The 26,799-nt window shown below is 51.2% G+C and overlaps 1 protein-coding gene across 2 annotated transcripts in view; it reads left to right on the top strand.

Annotated features, from left to right (window-relative positions):
• The window catches only part of Hivep3 (HIVEP zinc finger 3), a 109,314-nt gene that overhangs the window by 77,994 nt on the left and 4,521 nt on the right, over positions 1 to 26,799 (top strand). For both annotated transcript variants that reach the window (XM_027399128.2, XM_027399126.2), the window contains exons 5-7: positions 15,852 to 16,027; positions 21,573 to 21,659; positions 25,056 to 25,975. In XM_027399128.2, the coding sequence (XP_027254929.1) occupies positions 15,852 to 16,027; positions 21,573 to 21,659; positions 25,056 to 25,975 (1,183 nt within the window). The remainder of the gene's footprint in view (positions 1 to 15,851; positions 16,028 to 21,572; positions 21,660 to 25,055; positions 25,976 to 26,799) is intronic.

Here is a 26,799-nt window from a genome sequence, read left to right as displayed (position 1 = left end):
TGTTGTAATCAGGGTGGTACCAATTCTATACAGTCCTGATGACAGCAATCTCCAGGAGCCTCCAACAGCATGGCCCATCACCGGGACTCTTGTTTTCCAGCACCTGCAAGTGACTGTTTCATGGGGTCACAGTGGCAGGTATGGGAGGCTCTGGGGAAGTGGAGTGAAGAACTAAACTGCCACACTTCCCAGTTTGGCACTTTGTAGTGGCTAGAGGGGCTCTCAGGAGCAGGAAGTGGTTTTGACAAGGACAGGGTCAGGAGATGGTGAACATCCCTGAAGCACACCCACGATACCAAAGGTGGCTCCTTTAACACTAGCAGGGCCAGAGGTGCTTCGGGGCTCTGACCTGCTTTCCACTTGGGAACCGTGGCTTTCTGTGCCTGCCGTTAGGTTAGACTGCCATCGTGTGGCTATGTGCTCTCATGCCACCAGGTCCCAAGCTCCAGGCTGGGTAGCTGTGCCCTCTTTCCTCATGTTCCAGGACTGTCTGGGATCTGAGGGGCTATGTGGTATTTGGTGATGTCAAGAATCCTTTCCCTTTATGGGTCCCTCACCTGTGTCTAGATCTTGGTCTCCATCTGAAGCACCTCACTCTGCTCTTGGCTAGGGGAAGTGTCATCCTCACTCCTCCAGCTAGTCACATGGTATAAACAATCAGATCCTGTCCACCCTCAGCTCAGCTGCCCACCCCATCCCTCACTCCCACCCTAGCTCTGCTGTGCCTCCTATCCCTGCTTCTGGTGAACCCTCTTCTTTCACGGGGTAGGTGTTACCCACTAGGAGTATTTGCTAATGTGGAAACGAGACATATCTGAGGACACCTCCAGCAGCTCATGGATGGGACCAGGACTGACCAAGTCTCGCCTGTCACCAAGGGTGACCTATTGCAGGATGCTGAATACATCCTTAAGGCCCATCACCTGTTGTCATTAAAGGCTTTTTCTTAACCTCAGTGCTTTCTTCTTTTTCTTTTCTTAACCCTTCCAACACATGTTTCACTGCAATACATACTGGAGAAGGGTCTGCAATGAGACCTGCTCACTGAGTCCAGCAAAGGTCCAGAAAGGAAGGAGGGCAGAACAGTGCACTAATGCACTCTCCTGGGACCTGGGCTCTCATTCACTGACTATGGAGAGTTGTGAAGTCTCAGACCTTGGGAGTTGGGAGGGACAATCTCAGTCGCATCTGTGCCTGGGAGAACTAAAACAGCCAGTCAATAGCACTGGTGGAACTCTGGTCTGTTTTCCGTGCACCTGCTACTGGTTAGTTTTCTCCATGGTATCTATGCAGGTGCAAACTTATCTGTTCCCAGGATGAGCTAATAAGCCAAGTGCTGAAAGATGGATTCCGCGTGTGTCCGGCTTCCTCAAGTCTTTGGATCACAAGCCACATTCCACTCACCCTTTTTCTTGACCCTCAGTCTGGGAGTTGATCAATTAGTCAATTCATCATGAAGGATAGACTTAATCTGTGCCTTGTGGGTGCTTTGGGCTAGAAGTTATAGTGACCCAATTAGTATCAAACTGTCATCCAGTTCCTAAGGTACCTGTGGACCAGACCAAGGCAGCAATACAAAGCCTGTTGCTGAGGTGGGGACCTGTAGGGCTACCCTGTTCACAGTGGCCACCGAGGGCTTCCCAGAGCTGTAGGGTCAGGCTGGGTGGTGTGGGCAGGGTGATGTGACAGGTGGCTTGTATACAAGATAGGCTAGTCAGAACTCTCAAGGTGACCACTGAGACTGTTTCATTCTTGCCAAGATTGTCTCCCTTGTTGATATCAGCCAACTCTTTGGCTTCAACCCTCCCATCACTGTTGCTACAGCATCCAGGGCCACAGCAGGGTCCTCACTCCTGAGCTCCTGACCTTTGCTTTGGATACCTGTGAGACCTAGCAGCTCCTCAAACTCAGCACAGCCAAGAAAATCTCATGCTTCCCACTCAATAGTGTCTTAATTACTTTTCTATTGCTGTCAGTAGACCATGACCAAGGCAATTTATAAAACAAAGGATTGAATTGGAGACTTGTTTAGAGTGTTGGAGGGTGAATCCATGGCCATCATGGCAGCAGTCAGGAGGCATGGTGCTGGAGCAGTATCTGAGAGCTCAGTCTTATCTATAGGCATCAGGCAGAGAGAGAGAGAGAGAGAGAGAGAGAGAGAGAGAGAGAGAGAGAGAGAGAGAGAGAGAGAGAGAGAGAGAGAGAGAGAGAACTAGGCCTGGGGTGGGTCTTTAAAACCTCAAAGCCCACCCACAATGACACACCTCCTCCAAAAAGGCCACACCTCCTAATCCTTCCTAAATAGTCCCCCAAATGGGGAACAAACATTTGAATGTGGGGGGCATTCTCATTCAAACTACCTCACATAGCATCTTCTCCAACCTGCAGACTTCAGATAATGAAACTGTCTCACACAAACCTCAGTGTCACCTCAGATACCTTCTCCCTGGATTCCAGTCAGTCCTCAAACCCTGATGTCCATGTGAAGTAGTCAGAATGGCTCAAAATGGCTTCTTTCTCTCTCTGTTTCTGCACCCTGCCCTCCAACCTCCCGTGTGAGTGCCACTGAGCGTCTGCCTTTATAGCCTTCTGTGGCTCTCACCTGCAGAATCCAGTTTAAACTCTGCCTGATAGTTTAACATGCCATATTTATGTCACCTTCTGCTGCCTGTGGACCCTGTCCTTTGCCAAATACATCTGGCCTTCAAAATGAGCACTAGCCCTGTGTGGTGAATCTCCTAGGTCCCTGTCATTGCACACTATTGATAATTTCTGTGATATCATACCAAGTCTCTTGACTTGGTCCTAAGCAATGCTTTGCATACAGTGTTCACCCCTATGGACTGCCTTGACTTCCCAGCCTCTGGTCCCCTCTCGGTGTTCCCAGCCACTTCAACACCTGAACAAAGCCTGCCTTTTCCGGGCAGTGTCTGGGAGTACCCGTGGGCACTGAGCTGGATTACACCCAGCACCTTGCATTTGCCTTAATACTGTAGAAGGGCTCTCTGTGTGAAGCAGTGTTTGCACACAGAGTTGTTTTGTTCCCTGAGTGCAATGACTACATTGTTCTAACTCAAGTGCCTTTGCTGCAAGGGAAGCTGGGAACTCAGCCCTGTGGCTGGCATAGAAGAAGCTCCTGAGATGAATAGAAAGTACCTGGCTGACAGCAGTGGCTGTCCATGACCTGACCAGATTGGCTGTGTGTGATGAGGTCTGGGGAAGTGATAAATGGAACTAGTGAGATTCGGGGAGGCCTGCTCCATTAGGGGAGGCCCTCAGAGAGTTGGCCATTAGCAGGGAACAGCCAGTCTTAGTTTGGAACTGGCACACAGGGAAGAGATACCCCAGCCTGGCTGTGAGCTGAACTCCCTACTCCCTAAGGGTAGAGTAGGGAGGCTCACAGATCCACCCCCTCACCAACAGGCCTGTGTCAGAAGGATCTGGATGCTATGCTGAGGAAATAACCTGTTATTCCCAGGGAGGGCTCCCGCCCCACCCCTCTCAGCCAGCCAGTACCGTACTCACATCATTCAAATAAGCACACCCAAGACTGTTTCTGCTTCAGAATCGTTCCTTGAATGGCTAGATTTTACTAGTTGTTTAAAAAATGAATAAATGAAAATTAACCCCCCAGAGCGGGACTGGAGAGACAGCTTGGCAGTTAACAGCACTTAATGCTGGGTTCAGTTTCCACAAGGTGGCCAACAATGGCCTGCAAGTCCCAGGGGATCCAATGCCTGTCTTCTGTTCTCTTCAGGCACCAGGCATACACATGGTGCACACACACACACACAAACACACACACACACACACACACACACACACACACACACACACACACACTATATAAAATGAGTAAGTAAATTGGGTAAATTGGGGCTGGAGAGACAGCTCAGCAGTTTAGGGCACCTGCTGCTCTTCCAGAGGACCTGAGCTTGGTTCCCAGCACCCACATGGTGACTCACAGCCATCTAACATCAAAACCTCCAGCTCCAGGGTATCTGATGCCCTCTTCTGGCCCCTATGGGTACCAGGAATGTAGATGATGTATGCACATACATGCAGGCAAAACACTCATACATATAAAATAAAAATCTAAAAAGCAACAACCCCCCAGAAGTTGACTCTGAGTCCCTTTCACTCCTTTCCCTTCCTACCCAGCTCCGTTTAGGGTAGCCTGAGGCCTCTCCTGCTGCTTTGTCCAGGTCAACAGTGACCTGCACATTGCAGAGGTCAAGGATCACTCAGTTCCAGTCTAGTCTGACCTTCAGCAGTGGGCACAGCTGGGGGCTGGGGAGTGAGGTAGCTGAGCCCTTGCTCAGGCCGTGCTAGCTCTGTCCTGTTTTTCTTGATGTCCTCATATCTGATCATTCCATCTCTTGTGGGCAATGTGACTGGTTAAACTAGTGATTATCAAGGCAATGAAGACTGTGGGATAGTGAGAATCCAAAGGAACATTTAATGTTAGGTCAGTATTACTGTTAGATCTTTTTTTTTTTTTTTTTGAGACAGGGTTTCTCTGTGTAGCTTTGGAGCCTATCCTGGCACCCACTCTGTAGACCAGGCTGGCCTGGAACTCAGAGAGATCCGCCTGCCTCTGCCTCCCGGGTGCTGGGATTAAAGGTGTGCACCACCAACGCCCGGCACCGTTAGATCTTATAAGATAATATTAGGTCTTCCAGAGGCCAGTTGTGAGAGCAATAGCAAGGACAGTGGAGTGGTGCCATGAGACTCCTGGCAAGAGAACGAGGAAGGTTGAAATGAAGTGAGGTTACCTGGAGTGTGGCCCTAGTCACTTCTGGGGACATGGCAGGGCAGAGGTGAACACAAGAACCAAGTTAGGAGAGAGGAAATCTGACCCTGGGGACAGTGGAGAGCTTGTAAATTTGAGAGCACAGTCCTTCATCTGCATGAGGATAATTCAGGGAGGCATCATCAATCAGTACCTGAGCCTGGCTCTCAAAGGACAAGCCTGAGCTGGAAAGACACTTTGGGTTTGTCAGTGTGCAATCTGAGGCTCTGACTAGACGAAGTTACCTGGGGAAAGGGCATCCAGAGGGGGGTGGATGCATATGCATTAGAGGGAGAGTCTGAGAAGAGTGAAGAGAGACAGGATACCCAAAGCCAAATAGTCCTAGAAGCCAGGAGCAGGCTGTCCATGGAGGGAGGGCTCAGCTAAGTAATATATTACCTAGAGGCCCAGGGAACTGTCTGCTGAGTAGAGCCCTGTAGGGGACACTAGTGACTATGATGGGAGCTGTTTCCATGGTGATGGACTCCGTATGGCCCAGGCTGAAATGAGGAATGGTAGCAGTATATGTAAGACCCTGTCCTAAAAGGATGAAAGGAAGGAGGCAGCCAAGACAGAGAGGGGTGGCAGCTGGAAGGACTGTGAGACTGAGCAGGACCTTCATGTTTGGATGAATTTTCGTGTGTGTGTGTGTGTGTGTGTGTGTGTGTGTGTGTGTGTGTGTGTGTAGATGGGGTTATGTATACATATTCACATAGCTAAAAAGTGGTTGACAGAAAGTAATAGATGATAGTGGGGAGAGAGGAGGAGTATGGAGAAGAGTATGACAAAGGACATTTCTGTGGTGGTGACATGCAGAAGGAAATATGGTCCTCTGTCCCTTCTTCCTGTGGTTTAATCTGGGTTGGTTCTATGCTTTCCCTCCTGTTGACTTCTTGGGTTGGCCAAACCTTTTCCATCCAATTCATTTCTTTGCAATTCCTAAAGTTGTATTGCCAGTTTTCCCTCTCATTCTTCAGGTAAAATCACAAGGCTGATATACTGATAAGAAGGGAAGGGGTCGAGAGAAGGAGGGAGGGAGGGAGGGACAGAAGGAGGGGACATCTTCGCACTATGATTTCATGCTCATTATCACTTCACTGGACTTGGAGACACCTAGAAGGCACACTTTGGGGTGTGCTGATGAGGGTGTCCCCAGGGATCTCTAAAGAGGGAAGACCCACATAAGCATGGGTGGTACCATCCCATGGGCCAAGAGCTCTGACTGAAAAGGGGCAGGGACAGGGCTAAGGGAACCCAGCATTTGTTTCTCTCTGCTCTGACTGTGTGGGCACCACCAGCAGCCCTTCCATGATGGGCTGTTTCCACTGTCCTTCCTCTTGACACTGCTTCCTCTAAGATATTTGGTCACAGTGACAAAAATCACCAATGTATCCCCCATCTTTAGTAAATGACAGCTATTAGGCTGATTTGAAAAAAAAAAATTCCACTTCCTCCCAAAGAATTCTTCAGTGAAGGTCGTGGTCTCATCTTTCCCCCATGTCTGTGTGGAGGCATCATCCTAACCTTCCAAGGCTCAGAAGGGCACATGGGAGGGTGACAGAGCTTATGGACATTGGAGGCAGCCAGAGTTGGTGCTGGGGGTGTCTCAGTACCTCCTGGCACACAGGAGGGCTCAGTAGAAGTGGCGCTTCTGTCCCCTTCCTTATCCCTCCTTACTCCTTCCTTCCACCAGCTTGTTCCCCACTCATCTGGCTTAGCCAGAGCAGGTGTGGACAGACACGTTAGAAGGGAAATTCATCTTTTCTGTAATTGTGTGAGCCATGGAAAATGGAACAAATAAGCCAAGGGCATGTGGCTCTGGGGACAGATGGAGTGTCTGAAGGCCGGGTTGAGCATGGGTACCTGGATTTTCTCAGTCATGGCTCACAGGCAACACTCACCTTTTCCATCTTTGGGTCTCTTTGGAAGTAAGGGCGTGAAGTCTCAGGCTGTGGGCCCTGGAGCCAGAGACTCATCAGGTGACATTCTTTCCACAAGGGCCACTTTTCCAAGTTGTAATTGGAAGAGGTGGGATAAGGCTTGGGCTTGGAATTTGGGGTCCTGCCAGTGAGTTCCTGCTCTGCCGTTACTAGCTCTTCAGTCATCTGCAACGCTGGGCTCTTTGTAAGCCTTGTCATACAGTGATGATGGCCTGCAGGTTTGGGTGAGCTGTCTCTTGGTCATGACAGGACATGTGGGGCCTCTGCAGCCCCTGTTGCCAATGAGCTGCCTGAGCCCTGAGAACCACAGAACTTGATACTGGAGACAGGACTCAAAGGGAGCCAGCCTGCTGGAAAAGACTCCTGAACCCCAGTCACCATGCAGAGGAGCTAGCTCTCTGTGAAGATCCTCACAAGCCCTTCACAGGATGCTCCTTCCTGCATGAGAGCCTCTGGAAGGTGCCACCCTCTGAAATGAGGTGTCTGAGAAAGAGGTTCCAAGAATGGGGTCTGGTTTGTTTGAAAAAAAAAAAACTGAGGGAACAAAGAGATGCCAAGCCTCTTGGGGAGGGGAGTCACAGGCCCCACAACTCTCAGAAAACCCATAGCTCCCCGGTCTCCAGATTGGCCTACTGTCATGTTATCCATGCTGTGCCCACCCAGGGTCATTGGTCACAAGTCTTATGGGATATCCCTACTCACCCGCACAGACTCTGATGAGTGGCATTCTTTTTTTATTTAACACAATTTCTTCATTGACTCTTTGGGAATTTCACATGCACCTTGATTCTGCCCACCTCCCGGTCCCCCACCCCCCATATCCTCTCCTCACCCCTGCAGTACCCCGTTGAAAGAAATTTTTAAAAAATAAACCAAAACAAGCAAGCAAACAAAAACCAAAACCCCTCTTTGCTCCTCCACCTTCCCCTCCTTTCCAACACCCCTTCATTCATCGTACCCTTTTTTCTAGTCAGCTTTCCTTGCAAATGTTCACTGCAGTGAACCATTGGTTGGGCTCAAGGCCTCCATTTCTGGTCTCCGTCAGCACTTGATCCTCACTGGAACTCCTCTTTGATACCCAGCCCCGACAATGGCCGCCCCAAGTCATGGAGATCCTGCAGGTATCATTCCACAGGACCAGTCCCTTCATAAGTTCCAGCAGGTCCTACATGGGGTAGATGTTAGGGTGGACCAACCCAAGGCCCAGCTGTGGGCTTGGATGGTAGCAGAGATGGTCAGTCTAGGCCACTGTGACAGCCCTCCTCAGGCAAAGGGCCAGCTCCTCTAGGCCCATGCCAACAAGATCAGTTCTCCCTCATCCATGGTGACGGGTGGGGCCGTCTCGCCTGAGTGTGTGTGTTGGGGGGAGGGGCTCTCTTGTTACAGTATCCAGTGAGGGGCAAGGCCGGCTTTCCCAGGGCCAGTGAAGGATGGGGCTGACTTAACATAGCCCTCTGATCTCATCGGCACGGTTCCTAGGGCTCCTAGGGTGACACAGGCCACAGACCTCAACACAGACACTAACTGCAGCAGGACCTGCATGACAAACAAAGACATGGCCCTTGGCAGCAGCATTTGGGGATTGGGGTGGATAGCATTCTAGCTCTGGATGGAAGCACAGGGCACTCAAATCAAATGGCTCTGGTAATCGCATGGCCCCCAGACACCAACAAGGTCACAGGTTGTGGCACCAACCCCAGGCTTCTATGTGACCTTTGCTGGCAACACAGGCCTCAGACTTCAACATAGACCCCAGCTGCAATAGGACCACAGACCCAGACATGGTTCTCAGTAGCAGCCAGATCTGGATGTCACCATTGGCCCAGGTGGCAGTGCAGGCCTCTCAGATCAGCATGGTCCCAGACCTTGGGCATCTCTATGGCCTTCGATGGTAACAGGAGCCTCAGACATCAACACAGACCCCGAGTGCAGAGTCACAAACTGTGACATGGCCCTCAGCTGCAGCTCCAGCCCAGACATCACCATGACATTAGGTAGCAGCACAGGCCGCTCAGATCTGTATGGCCCTGGCTGCAGCATAAGCCTTGGACTCAGGTGACTGACCTGACCCCAGGCAGCCACATAGCCCTCAGTGGCAACAGGAGCCATCGATGTCAACCCAAATCCTGGCTGCTATAGGACCATAGATCCAGATATGATGCATGTCATTCTTAATTGAAAGCACCTGAGACACATGGCCAGCTGCCTCTCTGCCAGGTCTGGCCCTTTGGTCCTGTCTGCAGTGATACATCTATTATCATTTTGTTTTATGGCCTTGTAGATTCCTTGAGGCCAAGGTCAGGCTTTTCTGTGGCTTTTCTCCAGCCTCAGGCTCATGCTAGGACTACAGGCACTCTACAGAAAGCTAACGTAGGTCTACAGAATAGAGTCCTCTGCTGGCTGGTGGGGTCTGTACCTGCAGGTCTGAGGCTGGTTGGCACTTCAATAAGCCCCACCTGGAAGGACATCAAGATATGCTGTCACCTCTTCAGAATCCCGATCAGAGAGGAACCTGAGATGCTCCCAGATCTGATAGGAACACCCCACTGGCCCCAGAGCTCAGCCACCCCCTCCCAAACCTTAAAACCTCATCAAGGACTGTATTGGTAGCTGCTTATTTTTAACAGACACATGGCTCAGCTTTAATAGACACCTGCTCCTCCCCTCCAGACATCTTTCCTTTTTGAGCTTCTCTGGGGTCAACCAGTTCACTGTGGCTACGTGTCCCTAAGCATGCTGGCCGCTGGCACTGGCCCTCAGCTTCACTTCACTGATAAAGGCTGCTCTCGGTTCCCAAGACCCCCGATGTGTATGTCTCCAGTCACATCTTCTTGTTTGGCGTGAGTGTGCCCAAGTTACCAAACCTGCCAAAAGGTCATAATAAAATCAGGGAACTGAAAAGCCTTTCTATATCCAAAGTTGGAAGAGAAACAAGAGCTTTAACGTGAAACCTGAGTGGTGTGTGGAAAAGTCAACAACACAAGTACAAAGTAGCCTCATAGCATCTCTGCTTCAGAAGATAGCCTAGAGGTCATAGAGACCATCCCCTTAGTCAAGAGAATGGCATAGCTCCGTGGAGAGAAAAGTCATGAGCTTGGAAAGTTAGATGTATCCTCAACTACTCAACTGTGTGGCCTTGGGGAAATTACCTTGAACTAGCTTAGCTCTAGGCTGGGTCTCTGTCTCCTTGAATATGTTTATGACATAATTACACAGTGTTTAAGCTCTTGAGCTGTGTAAACAGGTGACCTGTGTTCAAATTCTAGCTGCAGTAACCACTCGATAACGTGTCTTCTCAGTGTAAATGGGAGTTGGTGGAGTCCACAGCTCATTGGACTGTCATGTGATCTGAATGAGCTAACATCTGAGCTTCTCAAAATAGTGTTTGGCACCCAGTAAAAGCTATATGAGTTAACTGATATTTTTAGAGTTTTTTTTTTAAATTCTGAATTTTTGGTTTTCTATGGAAACCTGCAAGCTATAGCAATGTCAGGCTGCCTTTGGCTGGGTGGCAGCAGCCCCTGACCCCTGACATGCCAGAGACACCATGTGCAGTGCCTTCCATTTCTCACAGTCCTCTCTCCCACATCCTCTGTGTATTCCTCCTCTAGCTCTGCGGTGCTTGACCATTAGTACAGCCCACCCTCCATTTGGTCTTTGAAATGAATGTAGGCTATCTGAGGAAATACACATCATTCGACAGTACTGTAATGGTTTGGGCATTCTTATCTACCAACAGCCCATTGGTTCACAGGCATAGCTCCCACCTATCTGTCTACCTGGCTGTGGAGGTGGAGAGGACAAGGTTTATGACAGTGCAGTATGGTTGCTGCATCTTTGTCATTTGCAGAGCCTGAGAAGGTCACCTCATCCTGACGTGCCATCTCATTTCCACCGCAAGTCCTCTGGTCTTTGTGCCTCTGGAACCTGAGAAAGGAGGATACATGCCTCCTCTGGGCTTTGTGCCAAGCACCTGTCCATTTAGTGGAAGTTTCAGGTCTTAGAAACCCTTCCAGAGAGTCTAGAGCGACAGTCTAAGGTGTCACATGCACCGATTGCCCAGACAGACAGTTCAGTGTCACCAGCCAAGTGCAGGAGGGGACCTCAGTCTAAAACCTGTTGTGTCACATGTCCTAGCACCAGGGTCAGAGCTGGCTCCCTGTCCTTACTTCTCCATTCACAGCTGCCTAGTAGCTTTGAGCCTCACTGTTTCTCCACTCACTTTGATTAGAGGGAGGAAGTCGTCCTAACTAGGGGCTGCCTCCTGGGAAGCTTTCTTTGCTTTGGAGCCTCCAGACTCAGAGCTACAGTGGAAACTAGAAAATCCCTGCCCAAGAAGTGCTTGGAAGCTGTACACACACAAACGCGCGCGCGTGCGCGCACACACACACACACACACACACACACACACACACACACACACACACACCTCACCCATTATTACCCAACTCCAGACTGAAGGACAAGAGGCTGCTTCCCACCCTAGTAGGGCTTGGGAGCTCTAGAGCTGAGCCTGCTCTACTGAGCCCCTACTGCCTGGCTCAAAAGCCTCAACCCAGAATCTCAGAAAGTCAGAGTGTCTGGTCTTAAGAGTTCCTGCAGCTAATTATATTCCAAATTCCTAGAGTTGTCCCTTTTTCTTTAAGAACTAACACTCTGGCTAGTCAGGACTACAGTAGACAGGTGAACAGTAGGGTTTAGAGAAGCTACTTGAGTCCCTGGAGTCATCCACACCATGGTTACTGCCAGCAGTAAACCATCTTGCAGTCACCTAACAGAGAGAAGGTCAGCCACTCACCACCTTTTGAAGTCTGTGTCTCAGGCCTCCAGCGGAAAGCATCCAGTAGAAGAGGGGATGGCCAGCATCTGGGAGGTGGGTCCATGCTCCAGGGTTCCCCTTGTTTCTCTGCCTTCCAGCCCTGGCTTTCTGTAGCTGCCAACACCTGGGTGTGACACCCCAGGCTAGAGTTTCAGGAAAGGCTGAGTGGGACAGCAATGCCATTGTTCGCTGTCTGCAGCACAGCAGGTCCAGGGTCACTGGAAAACTACATTCATTGCCATCTGAGAGTGGGCAGCAGGTCTGCACTGCAGCTGGGTGCCAAGGGGGAAGATTATCACCAGGCGACCTTGACCATGTCAGTTAAGTTCTTGGGCCTTGGTTGCCTTTTCTGTAGGATAGTAAAAGGACTAGAGATTGGGGGGGGGGAATAATGCCTGGCCTATAAAGTGCTTTATATTCCCAAGGAATAAAGATTGGCTGGTCCTGAGGGAGGAGAGGTGACCTACATAGATAGGGTCACCCAGCAAGTTCTAGTGAAAGTCAGAGGTTAGACCCAAGTCCTTCTGGCCTCTATTCTATGCTCATTCTCATTAGAAAGTGAAAACATGCTGGGCATGGCAGTATATGCTTGTAACATACTTAGGGCTGAAGGCCTGAGGCTAGCCTGAGCTATATAGTGAAGACAGAAAACAGAAAGGGGCTCTGTTTGTTGGGAGAAAAGGAACCAGCCAGAGCAGGAACAGGAGAACAGGGTATATGGGGGAGAAGGAACAATGTATAATAAGTATGAAAATGTCATGCTGATGCTCATTACTTTGTATGCTAACTGAAAATTTATTTTTGAAAAACTTAAAAAATAAAAAGCATAGACATGTTGATTCAGCCTTGTGCATGATGGAGGAGCCCTCATATTAGATGAAACCTATGTTTGGGGGCTCATGGGTGGAAAAGTCAATGCTGAGTCTGACCCTAGCATACTTGAGCCATGGCCCTGGCTGGTGTTCCAACTGTAACGTGTGAGCAGTTACTGGGTAACAGGTACCATGATAGGCTCTGGGGATACTCCAGTGAACATAGGTGACTAGTAGGAGGGACCTGACCTAGACAGGGTGGATTCTGGGCTCAGGCAGGGCAAGGACCAGCTCATATTGACAGGAAATGGTCCCACAAGGCTAAACAAGCCATGGTCACAGTCTACAAAGAGCTGGCAAGTCACGGAGTCTCTGTGTTCATCAAGGGTTGCAGCTTCAAAATTCCTCAGTGGCCATCCTCTGGCCCTCCCTGCCCCTTATGAACCATCTTTTCGGGGCTTCCAGACCTTAGGCCTGTCTTCAGTCCTCATTGCCCTGGCCTTGCTCTGCTTGAGGCAGGTTAAGCCAGCATTTTTTTTTCTGCACACCCTTCCCCTGCCCCCCCCCCCAGGCCTCTACCTACAGCAACATTCTTGAGTAGCTTTCCGTTCTTTCCCTGGCCACCCTACTCTTCACTGTTCTGCTGCATTCTGCATCCATAGGTCCCAGCCGTGTGCGAGGTATTTCTTTCTTACCCGTATCTTGTTAACGTGAAGGCCATCTGCCGGGCAGTAGCAGTACACACTCAGGAGGCGGAGGTAGAGGCAGGTGGACCTCTATGAGTTTGAGGCCAGTATGGTCTACAAAGTGAGTTCCAGGACAGTCAGGACTGTTATACAGAGAAACTCTGTCTCAAAAATAAAGAGATGGATAGATAGATAGATAGATAGATAGATAGATAGATAGATAGATAATTGCCTCACTCCCAGCCTGTGAGTGGTCTCAAGAACAAGGCAAGTGGAAACTTAAGATGTCTGCTTCTCCCTCATTCTGACACCTCCTCTATATAGACAGCCACCAAGGACTGTAGAGTCCATACCCGGGATACCCCGTATTTCCTGCCCTAGTGCCTCTGTAGTCTAAACCATTCCCACAGCTCCAGATGGCTGCCTCTTGTTGGGATTTTGTTCATCTGTAACATAACTTCAAGCAGATCTGGACTCCTTCAACCGGCCAATGGTGGTGAGGCCTGTACCACCTGTCTGGGCTCCTTTCTTCTCCCCACACCTTTTACCATCTCTTCCTTTGTCCTTGCTGAGAATCCTCCCTTCTGCCTCTCACCATCCTCCCCCACCACTCCCAGCCCTGGCTGTCCCGCCCAGCAGATGGCGCCTGACTATAATACATGACCAGGTGGTGTAGGATTGAAAACCTCTCTCTACAAGGACTTCTTGTGATATGGAGGAAGAGCTGAGGGACCAGGGTCACGATGGACTGACACTTAGAGCCACTTCTGAGTTGCCATGAGCAGAATAAATCCCACATAGGAGGAGGCCAGAATGGCTGTAGGGCTATGTGGGGGAACCGCAGTGTGACATGGAAGGGTGGTTAGAGGTGAGAAGAGCCAACTGGAGGTTGGTGGCAGGTGACAGAGAGCCTACAGCACAAAGCCATCCTCGCCACTGGGAAAGGCGCCTGTCTCCACCTGATTCCCCTGAAGACTGGGTCCCAGGCACACAAGGGAAACATGAGAATGGAGGGAAGAGCTGTCACTTAGAAGGCCAACCCCTGTATTGTACACAGGGTACTCTTGGTGTTCTCCTCTTTCTCTTGAACACAGGATATATATGTGGGGTGTGATTGGGGGTGGAGGTGTGAGTGTACTTGAGCAGCGTGTGACTGTGGTTGTGAGGGTGTAAGGGTGACTGAAGGTGAGGGCTGTGTGACTGTTGGTGTGAGGTGTGACTGAGGCTGAGGTATGTGTGACTGTGAGTGAATGTGGGTATTTGCGGTGTGTGATTGTGGGTGTGAGGGTGTGAATGTGACTGAGGGTTAGCAGTGTGTGATTCTGGCTGTAAGGGTGTGAAGATGACTATGGGTGTTTGGAGTGTGTGACTGCGGGTGTGAGGAGTGTGTGATTGTTTGTGATGTGAATGGGGGTGTGTGAGGAGTGTGGTTGTGTGAGGTGTGAGTGGGGCTGGGGGTGTGTGAGGAGTGTGGTTGTGTGAGGTGTGAGTGGGGCTGGGGGTGTGTGAGGAGTGTGGTTGTGTGAGGTGTGAGTGGGGCTGGGGGTGTGTGAGGAGTGTGTGGTTGCTGGTGTGTAGACATGGATTGTGAGATGAGCCTCCCACTGCTGCCTGTAGCTCCCTATTTAAGAGGCCCTCTCCTGAGCCCATTCTTGTCACATGTCTCAGCCCTGAGCTACCAGTTGAACAGTCCGGGGTGGCAGTTGCTGTCATCTCTCTGCATCCACTTGTCCCTCTCCAGTGAGAGAATAAGATGGGCAGTTCTTGTTGAGGGCATTGAGGAAACATGTCTCCTCTGCCAAGTGTCTTGTAGTGGTCCATGGCTTCTGAGTCAGGAACTTACCTCCTGGGTCTTCCAGACTGTTCCTCACAACTTCCCCACCTCACCTGGACACCTGCACACAGGTAGCTTTAGACCACAAAGCTGGCCACCTGGCTGTCTCTGTGGCACTTGTGGGTTTCCTTCTCAGAGCAGAAAAAGCATTCTGAGTTGGGGTCTGAGGCATCTGCAGCCTGAGCAAATGGGCTGCTTGCTTAACAGACTGAGAAATAGTGACCTCCTTGGCCTTCTGGGAATAATCTAGTTCCCATGTAGCTTGAAACTCAGCCCAAATGGGATGAGGAAGGGTCTCAGGGTCCCTGACTCACAGTCTGTACCCAGGAAAACAGTGATGGCCCCTGTGCCTTCCTCATAGACGTGTCTGGTGGCTTCCTGATCGCCTGCCTTCTCCTTCGTTGCCCCTTTTGGGGCATGGGCAGCTTGGTGTGGGAATGTTCATATTCTGGTTCAGCCCCTTTCTGACTAAGTGTTCGCTCGGGTGTCTCACCCTCTCTGAACCTGTTTATCTCTTCCTTGTGAGGCCATGGTGACTAAATTCAGATGAAGGGCTTGATGAATAGCAGCGGCTGTTACTTTATGAGTTTTTCTCTCTGTGTGGCTCTGGTGGCTTCCAGTGGCTGTTCTCTGTGGCAGAACCATGGCAGTAGCTGGCTGTGGGAAGGCAGTCAGTGGGAAATTTGCAATTTTAGCGTCCTTTCCTTTCCTGCCAGGAAAAAGTGGTGCCTGTGGCTCTGGGGAAAGGGAAGACAACATCCCTATCTGGCACTGGGCTGCAGGGGTCCATGGTGGATCCTCAGGGCAGCAGAAGCCCTTTCAGATCTGTAGTCCTCTGTTCCTCATCCTCCTCTCCCAGTGTCTAAACCTGGCTGGATGCAGCTAGGGAAAGCACTCATCTTCTGAGGTGGGTCTCCGCCTCTTGGCTTTTTTGTTTTTCTCCTTTACATGACACCTGTTGCTCATAGGTACAAATCAAATGAAGAGTATATATATGTGCGAGGCCGCGGCCGAGGGAAATATGTTTGTGAGGAATGTGGAATTCGCTGCAAGAAGCCCAGCATGCTGAAGAAACACATCCGCACCCACACTGACGTCCGGCCCTATGTGTGCAAGCACTGTCACTTTGCTTTTAAAACCAAAGGTAAGAGACAGTCAGCTGGGGCACCGCCCTGCCCAAGGCAGGGATCCCCCTTGGGGGAGCCCCAGCACAGAGCCCTCTGCCTGGGGGCCTGGAGTACCCCCACATCCTGAGCTCCCACTCTACTTGGTACCCACGGCAGTACGGTGGCTCTAGACTGGTCAGTGATGCCCACAGCTGCCACAGTCATGACACAGACCCTGCACACGAGCTCCTGCCCATTCTCTGGAGAACTAGCCCACACTTTGTGGTTTTCTATAGACCATCACCCTTCCTATGCATGCCTTCCATGGATCTGATGACCTCTGGCATGCACACTTGTCACGGTCACTCTTGCATTGGAGATTCATTCCACTTGGAGCCACGCCACATACTTGCATGCTCACCTGTCTCCACTTCTCACCACACCTAGCATTCTGTGATCCACCCGGCTTCTCTGCAGCATTCAGCACAGGGTCCAGCTGCAACCTACCCCCACCCCCATTCTGAGGGCCTATCACTTCAGCTTCCAGCCACGCTCCACATCAGAGTCAGGGAAGGGTCTGGCTGTCATCTGTGAGAGGGCAAACTGGTTGTTGAGGGCATGTATCTCAGAGAGCTGTGGTGGGTGACGGTGGCCTGGGCCTGCTGCAGTCTCTAGGCCCTGGTGGAGCCAGCACGGCTCATAAGGTTCTTCGATGGGGCACATCCCTTGCTGGGAGATCCTGTAGCTTGCTTGCAGAGAAAGACGGTGAGGCTTGCAAGGAAGCTGGGGTGCTCAGCACCATTGCTGGCTTTTGCCTCTTGCACTTTGAAGGTTCCTGGGTTTGGACATGAGGATCCTATCTTTTCTTCTGAGTTAATTAGAAGAGGAGCCACAGAGGGCTTCAGAGACACAGCTCCAGGCAGACTTTGGCTTTCAGCTTGTCTTTTCTTCTGAAACACAAGAGGCCGAGCAGCAGCTGTGACCAGGAAGGAGCTGAGCCATCTAACCTCCTGTTGCCATCTACTCTTGCCATACTAGGTCAGGGGTCACTTGTCATATTCCCTGGCTCAGTGGCTTCCTTTCCGGCATGTTTCACTTCTCATTTCTTAACCATTGGCTGACCCTGTCCTCCTCCGTCTGCTCACTGCCATCTTCTAGCTGAGCTGGCAGTTTCCCATGGAGGTTTGGAGTTGGAGAGATACCCACCTTCCCACTTCCCTTTCTGGGTTCTCTTTGTTAGCATCTCAGAAACAATATCTCAAAAGGTGCTGAGAAGCAAATTAGACAAGAGCCATGTCAGACCCAAAGCATCCCAGCGTAGCATGTGGAGGTCCCTGTCCCACACCCCCAGTCCCACTCCTTCTGGGGTTTTGTGGGAAAGAGATGGGAATCACTGACAGCTTAAACAAGGAAGTCTTTAACTTTGAAAGTGGAGACTTCTTGATTGGGCCAGAAGAGACCACAAATGCTGCAGCCCCTGCCCCAAGGGCACGATGTCCTCCTCCTCCTCCATTAGATGAGGCAACCTCTAAGTGGCCAACAGATGCCGTTCCCCCTCCATGCGTGTCTAAGGAGGTGCACTGTTCCGTACTCAGCATGGAGAGCCCTGAGGAATCCCCCCACCTGGGCTGTCATCTGAGGAGCCCCCACTTAGTCCCTTGGCCTCACTCATTCTGGAAATTCTGAGAATGTCTTGAGCCCCCAGGGAATCTCCACTGTCCAGGAGGTACCTTCCTTTGAAGCCACATTCAGCCACCTACAGTTTGGCCTCTGGGAACTTTCCTGGGGTCTCTGTCTCTGAGCCACTCCAGAGATCCAGAGGGTCCTGAGGGCAGAGCCTGAGGGCTGTGGCCTTCACATTACCAGAGACAGAGAATCTCTCAGGGAGGCTGGGCTTTGCTCTTGGCCAATGATCAGGAGCAAGCTAAATTCTTCCTCCCCTGGGCCTCCCAACCAGAGAAAGGAGAAGTGAACCTCAAAACATGGAATCTTACACTTCATGCCTGGCATAAAGCGGGCCAGTGGTGACAATAGATGAGAAATGAGAGAAGTTTCCCTTAGACATAAAGGGAGAACAGGAGGCGGGAGCACACAGCTTTCCTTGTAGCCATATCTCTGATGCCCTGTTGACTGTCAGTTCTGATAATGTGAGCCCCTCCTCTCCTCTAGGATCTGTCTGTCTGCCTCCTAGCCAGGTCTTGCTCTTGAGTTGTGTCTCCATTTAGGATATATGGACACTGAGGCTGGGCCTGGCAGACCTCGGGCCCTTGTCTGCATCATCTGGCTGTGTCTGAGCCACAAGACCCTTCCTGTCTGTCTCTGTCTGCCTGTTTGTGTCTTGTCTTTATGTCTGTCACACACTGAAGTGGCAATTTGACCTCTGGGAACTACTTGAGGAGGGTCTCCGTGAGTGGGGCAGGAGGAGATAGCAGGCTAGCCCTAGGAGGGTCTCTTTCCTTTGTCTAGATTCTTCTTAGAGGCCACTATGTGGCTGAGCCTTGGACAGGCCCTTGCACTGATCACCTGGCGGGCAGGCCCTTGTTCAGCCCAGGGGACAAGGTGATTGTCTTCTGCTCTTAGCTGTCTGGTATCAGCTCCTCCTCCAGACAGCCTGTTCTCCCAACCACTCACCCATCCTCTACTCCCAGATGCCAGTCTGGGCTGTCCATGGGGACTGGGTTGACTGGGAAACCTTAGCTGGACAAGCCTCGTCTTTACAGCCTCTACAGGATGTTGACAGAGGAAGTATGGGCCTCTTGAGTGTGGGCTCCCTCCCACCTCTTCTGAAAGCCTACTGAAGGGTGACAGCATCCTGTGACTACTAGCCCTCTCCTCATCCAGCACAGTGCCTGGCAGAGTGTGAGCCAGAGACACAGCTCACTGGTAGAGTGATTGCCTACCATTCACAAGGTCCTGGGTTGCACCCCAGGCACAATGTTAAATAAAAGACACTGTCATGGGAGGTGGTTCTGCTCTCTGCCAGCCATACTCTGCTCCCACATGCTTTGTCTTACGATCTTCCCACAAGGTGGGTATTACTTTACAGCTATAGAAACTGGGGCCCCACAAGGTGAAGATCATTGGAAAAACTCTCTCAAAAGCACATAGCTAGCAGTACAGTCCCCAGCCCACCCTACCCCTCCAATCAGGCCATCCAGCTACAAAACTGCCTAGATCCATTCTTCCACTGCAAGGCCAGCCAGATCTGAGGGTTCCAAGCCCTGAGTCTAGCCAGAGCTTGACACTAGCCAACTCTGTGGCTCTAGGCCAGTTGCTTCAATGTACTGGTTTACAGGAGCCCTGCCAGCACCCAGGACAGCCAGGAACCTTGCCCAGTGATGTCATCTGCACCTGAGCCCAGAGTTAGGTCAGAAATGGAGGGAGTAAGCCTAGTAGGGTTTGAATGACATGGTCTGTGAAGTCTCATCCATCACTTTCTTCTGGGGTGCCTTTCTCAGGAGACCGCACACTACTCTCTGGGTCTAGCACAGTCGAATGGAAATCTAAATTTTCCAGGTAAAATTGACAAATGACACCAGTGTGAGCAGCACTCATGTCCTCTGTGACCTAGGGTACTCACAGGAGGGACCCAAGGAACCTCAGGACGGTCAGGGTCTCTGATACACAACTGTCTTGTCTTACCTCCTGCGTGCTCTACTCAGACAGTGAGTGTGAAGGGCAAGATACAGAATTGGGAGGTCTCTGTCTGGATGCAGGAGGAAGGCCCACGGTGGGCAGGGTAGACCTGGGAAGGATGTGTGGGGAGCTAACCTAACCCTCTCTAGTCCTGGCCACCACATTCGCCCAACCTGGGGAATCTCACCTACACTTCCCCAGCAGCCTCAGCAAAACCTGAAACTTCTGAGGGATGATGACCCTCGGGTTCAGCTGTGAGCTCTCCCCATGTTCATCTGTCTGTCTGTCCGTCTCTCCTCCTATCAGCCCCCTCTCCTGTCTACTCATCTAACAGTGTCCCTGTTCACGTCACCTCTCACAGATTGTCTTGTCTGCCCATCTCCATTCATCTGTCCACCCGTCCAGCTGCCCATTCTCCTTCTATCCTACTGCCTGGCCTCCCTCACATTTCCAAGTGCGGACACTCATTCCTCTCTTCATGTGGTTGCCCATCCTCCTATCTCTTTGCAGACCTGCTTCCACCCATTCTTCCTTCTTCCTAACAGCCATGTACCCCATCTGTCTATCATCCACTTGTCTGTTCATCCAGTGTCCCATCCATCAGTCACTGTGCTCCTGTTCTTTCTCTCCATATCCCTCTAGTCAGCTATCCATTCATCCACCCCCAGGCCCTCCGTGCACTCCTTCCCAGAGACATCATCTCTCTATTCCACTCCCTTTCCATCCAGCCATTCAAATTTGGCAACTTAAGGCCTGTGAGACACTGTGCCTGACTCAGGAGCTGCTGACATGCTATGTGATCAGTCACATGGAAATACAACCCTCAGGGCACACAACCCAAAGGAAATTCATGCAATGTCTGTGTTCTCTGGGGACAAGACAGGGAGCTTGGCCTCTCCTCCCAGCACCTGCTTCCACAAAGCTCATCACCCTGCAGCCTGTGATGTGTGTGCACAATGGGGAACCTAACACTGTTGCTGTTACCCTGGTTCCAGGAGCTGCAGTTCTGGCTCCTCAGTCTGTGGGGCCAGGCCTACAGCTTGAGGCAGCACCTCAGGGCTTCACAGAGCCTTACCTGTCCCCAACGCGTGCTAGTCCTCTGTCTGCACTGTGCCCTGACTCCCAGGCCAAAAAAAGGGACTTTATTAAGAAAATCCCAGCCTGGGTCCCAGAGCCTGTGGCACCCATGTCCCTTACCTGCACATCTCACTGTTACTACAAATTACCACACCCCTGTTCCTCTGCCTAGACCCTAAGGTTTGGCCTTATGGGTGATCTAGAAGTACACTCAGCCAGGACTTCTCAGTCCCCACCTACTAAGTTACTCATAAGAACCCCATGTCATTCCAACATTTAAGATTGCAAATTATCAGGGCTAGAGAGATGGCTCAGCAGTTAAGATCACTGCCATCTCTTCCGGAGGACCTGAGTTCAATTCTCATTACCCACATGGCAGCTCACAAACATCTGTAACTCTAGTTCTAGGGTATTCGACACCCTCCCACAGAATATATACAGGCAAAACACCAGTGCACAAGAGATAGATAGATAGATAGATAGATAGATAGATAGATAGATAGATAGATAGATTGCACATTATCTTCTCTGAGTGTACTACCAGCAGCTGGGCCCAAACTTAAGACAGAGCAGAAGAAAAAATGTAGTCTTTTAATTTTCCTTTTGTTCTGTGTTTTAACTGGCATCTCAGGTTTTCACTGTAACCTCAGTCCCTTCCCAGCTGCATGTCCTCCCCACTCCAGCCCCTGTGTTTTACCTTCGGCAGGAGTTCTAACTGCATAGTCTGGCCTGGACACTGGGGCAGAGGGTGCCTTGGCCCCTGCCCAGCCCCTGAAACTGGTCTAAGGAACTGTGTGTTGCCTCCATATGCCCAGCCTTCTCTGCCCTCTTCCTGCCACCAGGCCTGAGTCTGCCCTCATTTCTTTCCAGGGAATCTGACTAAGCACATGAAGTCGAAAGCCCACAGCAAAAAGTGCCAAGAGACGGGGGTGCTGGAGGAGCTGGAAGCCGAAGAAGGTACAGTACAAACCTCCTCCTTCCCTGGCCCCTCTGTTTTCCAACTCTCCCCTCCCCCAAATCCTGGCCTTCCCCCTTTCCAGCCACCCTCTCATTTCCACTACTGTTCCCTTTTCTCTCCAGCCCTCCCTTCCCTCCCCTCCCCTCCAGTTTGCTGAACAACTGGGAAGCAAATGTTAAATTCATAAAATGCTCCCCGGTGTACACGGCCAGCTACTGTGCAATTCAGTATAAGCCAGTGTTCCAGGAGAATGCCAGTACCTGAGGGAGCTCAGGCAATGCTTACTGAATGTGAGCTCCTGAGTAACTACAGGCAGCACTGAGTGCCCAGTGTGACAGGCACATTCTAAGCACGTGCCCTGAGTCGTCCTAGCAGAACCTGGATGGCTCTGCAGACAGACACTTAGCTAGAAGCCACATTCCCACCCCAGTGCCTCATCAGCTAGATCCCATAGGCCCATCCCTTCCCACTCCTGCTCCGTCACTACAACCTGGCTACCATCCTCCAACACCAGAGGCAAACTATAGCAGACAGGGCAGGGGGTAGCAGTAAGGAGGGAGGTCAGGCAGGAGGCCAGAAGGGCTTTGGAAGATGGATGGGCAGGTCCTCCGGAAGTGGCAAACCTTAACTTCATATTCTCTGAAATCAGGATCAGGACTTAGTGTGGCAGGAGGCAGAGAGGGCAGGAAAGGGAAAGGAAGAAAGGAGAGTGATGCTTTTACTTTTGCTTTTGTGAGTTTTGTTTGTTCGTTTGCTTGCTTTTTTTTTTTTTTTTTTTTTTTTTTTTTTTTTTTTTTTTTTGCAGAGGAGAGCAGCGTAACAAGATTTAAATCAGGTTTCCTTTAACATTGACTAAATCAGTGTTTTGAACAATAAACTCGAAGCATTGTCTTCACAAACTATAATGCATGGTCCCCATGCTTGTCAGAATGCACATCAGGTTATAGATGGTGTCTCGTCGAGGTCCCTGCAACACACAGTAGATACTTGATTTGCCCCATTTCAAGAAAAGGAAAAGTAAAGCCCAGCACTGGGGCCATCAAAGTCAGGGAGCCAACTTAGCTACCACCTGCCTCTATCTTTGAATGAGCTGGGGGCTGTGCAGGTGCCCTCTGACCACCTCTGGCTGTGTACAGGTTTGCAGGGATGTGATCCAGGCCAGGCACATTAGCACAGGCTGAGTGAGCACAGGGCACTGAGAAGTGGGCTAATTCCAGATGCAATCAGAGGCTGAGCCCATAGATCTTGCAGCTGCGTGGTAGAGGAGACAGAAGGTGAGAGGAAAGGGACCCAGGATGACTCCAAGCTTTCTAAAAGAATCAAGTTGTTTCTTCCTGTGCTAAGGTAGACCCAGGGGCGGGCATTAGGAACTGGTGCCTCCCAAACACACAAAGCATGGTAGCAGGAAAAAGCTGGGAAAGCTCTAGGCTACTGGCAGCTCCAGTGCTGGTGAGAAGGCTGTAAGCGACTGCCACCATGTGGTCAGTCTTAGAACTGCACCCAGCCGTAGGCTCAGTCCAGTGCCTTCCAGGGGCCTTGATTCCAACAGTGGCAAGAAAGCCCCACGTGCAGCATCAGGAAGGGGGGCGCTGAGCAGGAAGGGGGCAGTCCTTTAAATAGATACCTGCAGGAACCTGGAAGTGGGGTGCCTGAAGTAGTGTGCCTGGAGAGGGCTTCCATGATCAGTGCACAACTCAGGAAAGAGCAGCCTACCCTTGGGGTCTCCACTTCCTTCAAAGTCTAGGAAGGCTTTGAAGGGCTGTGGGGTGTTTCTGGTCCTGACTCCATCCCCAATCAGGACCCTGCTTCAGCCTTCATCTACCAGTGCTAACGGTGCCCCGGCCACCTGCCTATGAGATGGGAGAAACAGATGGGAAAATGATGGTGGAGTCTCCCATTCTTCTCCATTGTACTAGAGAAGAAGCCGAGCACAAGGGGACATAAACTACCCATCGACACCCAGCAAGAAGATGGTGGGGCAAGGGTTCAAACCCGGGCCACATCTGCTTCTCAAAGCATACAGTCATTTTCAACTGTAGTGTCAATACACTAGTTCTGACCCAGCCAGGAGTGCTATGGCCTTCTCAGTGCTTGGGGTTCACTGTGTGGGTGAGGGGCAGGCCTGAGTAAATCCTGAAGGCTGCAATCAGGGCTCCTGCCAAAGTCCTAGGTCAGGGAAATAAGGGCCTGGACCAATACGAGGCTTTGTCCCCTACCCCCTTTCTGCTACGTCTCCTCCCATTCTCTCATCCTTTTGCTTCCAGCTGCCCTGGGCCTGGCTCATGGTCCTCCCTTTGCCTGGCAACCCCTGATCTGTCCTAATGAGAGCAGGTACCCGACCACTAAGGTATTAGCATACTGATGCTGCCTTTCCTTGAGCATGGTGGAGAGGTAAAGCCAGTACTCCAGGATTCTATGTCTACCTTTCCTGGACTGGAGAGGATGCAGTATTGGTGTGTGTGACTAATAGGACTAGTGCACACATTGAACACATTAATCCACCTGTCACCAGCCCATATTGGTCACGTCACAGCAGTCTAGTGATGGGCCAGCAGAACCCAAACTCTCCAGGTAATCTCCCAGAGTGCAGAGGGCTGCCCATTTCAGAGATGTCTCAGTCTGGATTATTCATAGTGGCACAGCTTCAACCCAGCTGAAGGAAGCCATGACCCCATAAGAAGCCAGACCCGGAAGCTAGCATCAGAGTGCTCCACAGGGCAGAAATGACAGGGGTGAGTCCTACCCCGCAGACTGAGGCCAGCCTAGCCCAGCTACCCACAGAGGCCAAACTCTGCCATCTGCCAGAAGCTGTTGTGTAGGCCAGCTTGGTCATGTTGGCATCTGGTTTGCATTTTAACAGACTGCGACTGTTTTCCAGTCTAGCCAGCACATCCCATCCCAGAATGATAGATGCCATCATTAATGGGGTCATAGTGGGCTATAATTATTTAGGTCCTTGCTATGCACCAGGCCTGTATTCTTTTGACAGAAGGAGAGACTGAGGCACAGCATTGTGAACCCACACTGAGAAACAAGAAAGCAGATGGTCTTGTTTGCTCCAATGAAGTTCCAGCCCTGCTTCTACCTTACTTGGGCAGGTTACTTAATCCCCCCCTTACCTCAGTTTCCTTATCCACAACAGGAACGTAAGAATAGAACCACCTCCCCAGTGATCCCAGGATTCTTTGATGAACTACATAAATTCACGTAAAGCCTTCAGAACTGAACTTTCACATTGAGGCGTGAGGTCATTGTGAGCTATTATTTACAGGGTATTCTTCTATCTTCTATGTCACTTGATCGTATGCCATATGGCATTATGCCTAGTTGGCAGGTGGTGAAAAGGGATTAACCTGAGGTAGCTGTAATCTTGAGTCCCCCGGTTCTCCCCTCAGGAACCAGTGATGACCTGTTCCAGGACTCAGAGGGGCAGGAGGGCACCGAGGCCGTGGAGGAGCACCAGTTCTCAGACTTGGAGGATTCTGACTCCGACTCAGACCTGGATGAAGATGAGGAGGAGGACGAAGAAGAGAGCCAGGATGAGCTGTCCAGGCCATCCTCAGAGGCAGCTCCACTCTGCCTGCCAACCACACTACAGGAGGACTCCTCACCCATTCAGGGCCCTCAGCCTCCGGTTACCACCTCTGACGAGGTCCCACAAGGCAGCTCCATCTCAGAAGTCACACACTTGGCAGCCAGCAGTTGTTACATGCCTAGCCGGGGTACCCCAGGCCTTCCCCAGCTGGGCCTGACCCCAGTGGAGACGGACATGAGCTCAGCTCTGAGTTCCAAGGCTGTGTCCCCTAGGAGGTCATGGTCCCCAAGCAAAGAAACAGGCAGCCGCCCCTCACTCACTCGCAAACATACACTCAGCAAAAATGACTTGTCTCCCCAGCGATGCTCACCGGCCCGAGAAGCTCAGGCCTCAGTCATGAGCACACCTGCTCCCCAGATGGGCCCAGGAAGGGACATAGGCCCGAATCTTTGTGGGTCTCCAAGACTGGAGCTGTCTCCTCTCACTCCCCACCCCATAAGAAGAGAAGTGTCCCCTTGGGCACCTCTGCCCCATGAACTCAAGAGTGCCACAGACACAGGCGCCCCCAGATATTCACCCACCAGGAGATGGTCACTGGGTCAGGCTGAGTCACTACCACAGTCAGTGCTGCCAGGGAAGTGGGCCCTGGCTGGGCCCTGCAGCCCCTCAGTGGGCAAGTGTAGCCTGGGCTTGGGGCCGGTTCCACAGGCTCTCCTCCAGCCCGTGCCTCTACCTCACACACTTCTCAGCAGAAGCCCTGAAATGTGCAGCTCTGCATGGGTGAGTCCCCAACATGGCCCATTCATACCCTCTGTATGTCACATCCAGAGCCAGCTGGCATTCCTGGTCTGGTCATGTAGCAAACATGTCTTGGGTCCCCCCCTGTAACAGTTAATATTGCATGTCCATGCACCCTCAGATACCTCAGACATGGCTCTGGAGCTCATGGGCTCAGCGCTAATGAGCAGTGTAGCCTTGGATGTGGGTACAAACACTTGTGCTATTCTTCAGCTGTCCCTTCCCTGTCCACTTGTGTCCTTGGAGCAGATGGCAGAACTTTAGTAAAATCATCCATTCCCATCACATCCTTCAAGGACTTCACAGTCCACATCATCCCCGGGAAACCAACAGCATGGTGACTAAGAGCAGCATTGTCTGGATCACTTCTGTGTTACCACACCAATACTATCCATCTCGCACACTGGTGACATCCTGTCTTCTACATTGTCCCGCCCTGATGCCCCACAGTGTCTGTACCACAACACCCTGCCACCACGGCTGCCACCATCCAGTGCTGCCACTGTCCCTATTGACATTTCTACCACTGTGTTGTCATGACCCCACAGCATCCCTTCTGGGGGAACACTGACCAAAACATCTTTCTTGTTAATTTAGGGGTCCCATTAAAATTCCTGTGGTAGAGGGTTGAGATCCTTGGGTGGGAATTCATATGCAAAGGTAAAGTTAGGTCAAGACCATTTCAAGAAGGGAGAAGGCAGAAGAGCCAAAGTAGACCAGGGTGACCACAGAGCCCCCATACCCGGGAACCCTACTGCAGCTATAGGAACAACATCTACTTCTAAGTTGCCCATAGGAAGCTCTTG

This window comes from Cricetulus griseus, chromosome 2 (assembly GCF_003668045.3).
Source record: "Cricetulus griseus strain 17A/GY chromosome 2, alternate assembly CriGri-PICRH-1.0, whole genome shotgun sequence".
Classification (NCBI taxonomy): domain Eukaryota; kingdom Metazoa; phylum Chordata; class Mammalia; order Rodentia; family Cricetidae; genus Cricetulus; species Cricetulus griseus.
The sequence above is the reverse complement of the archived record's forward strand: the minus strand, read 5'-3'. Positions and strand labels throughout refer to the sequence as shown.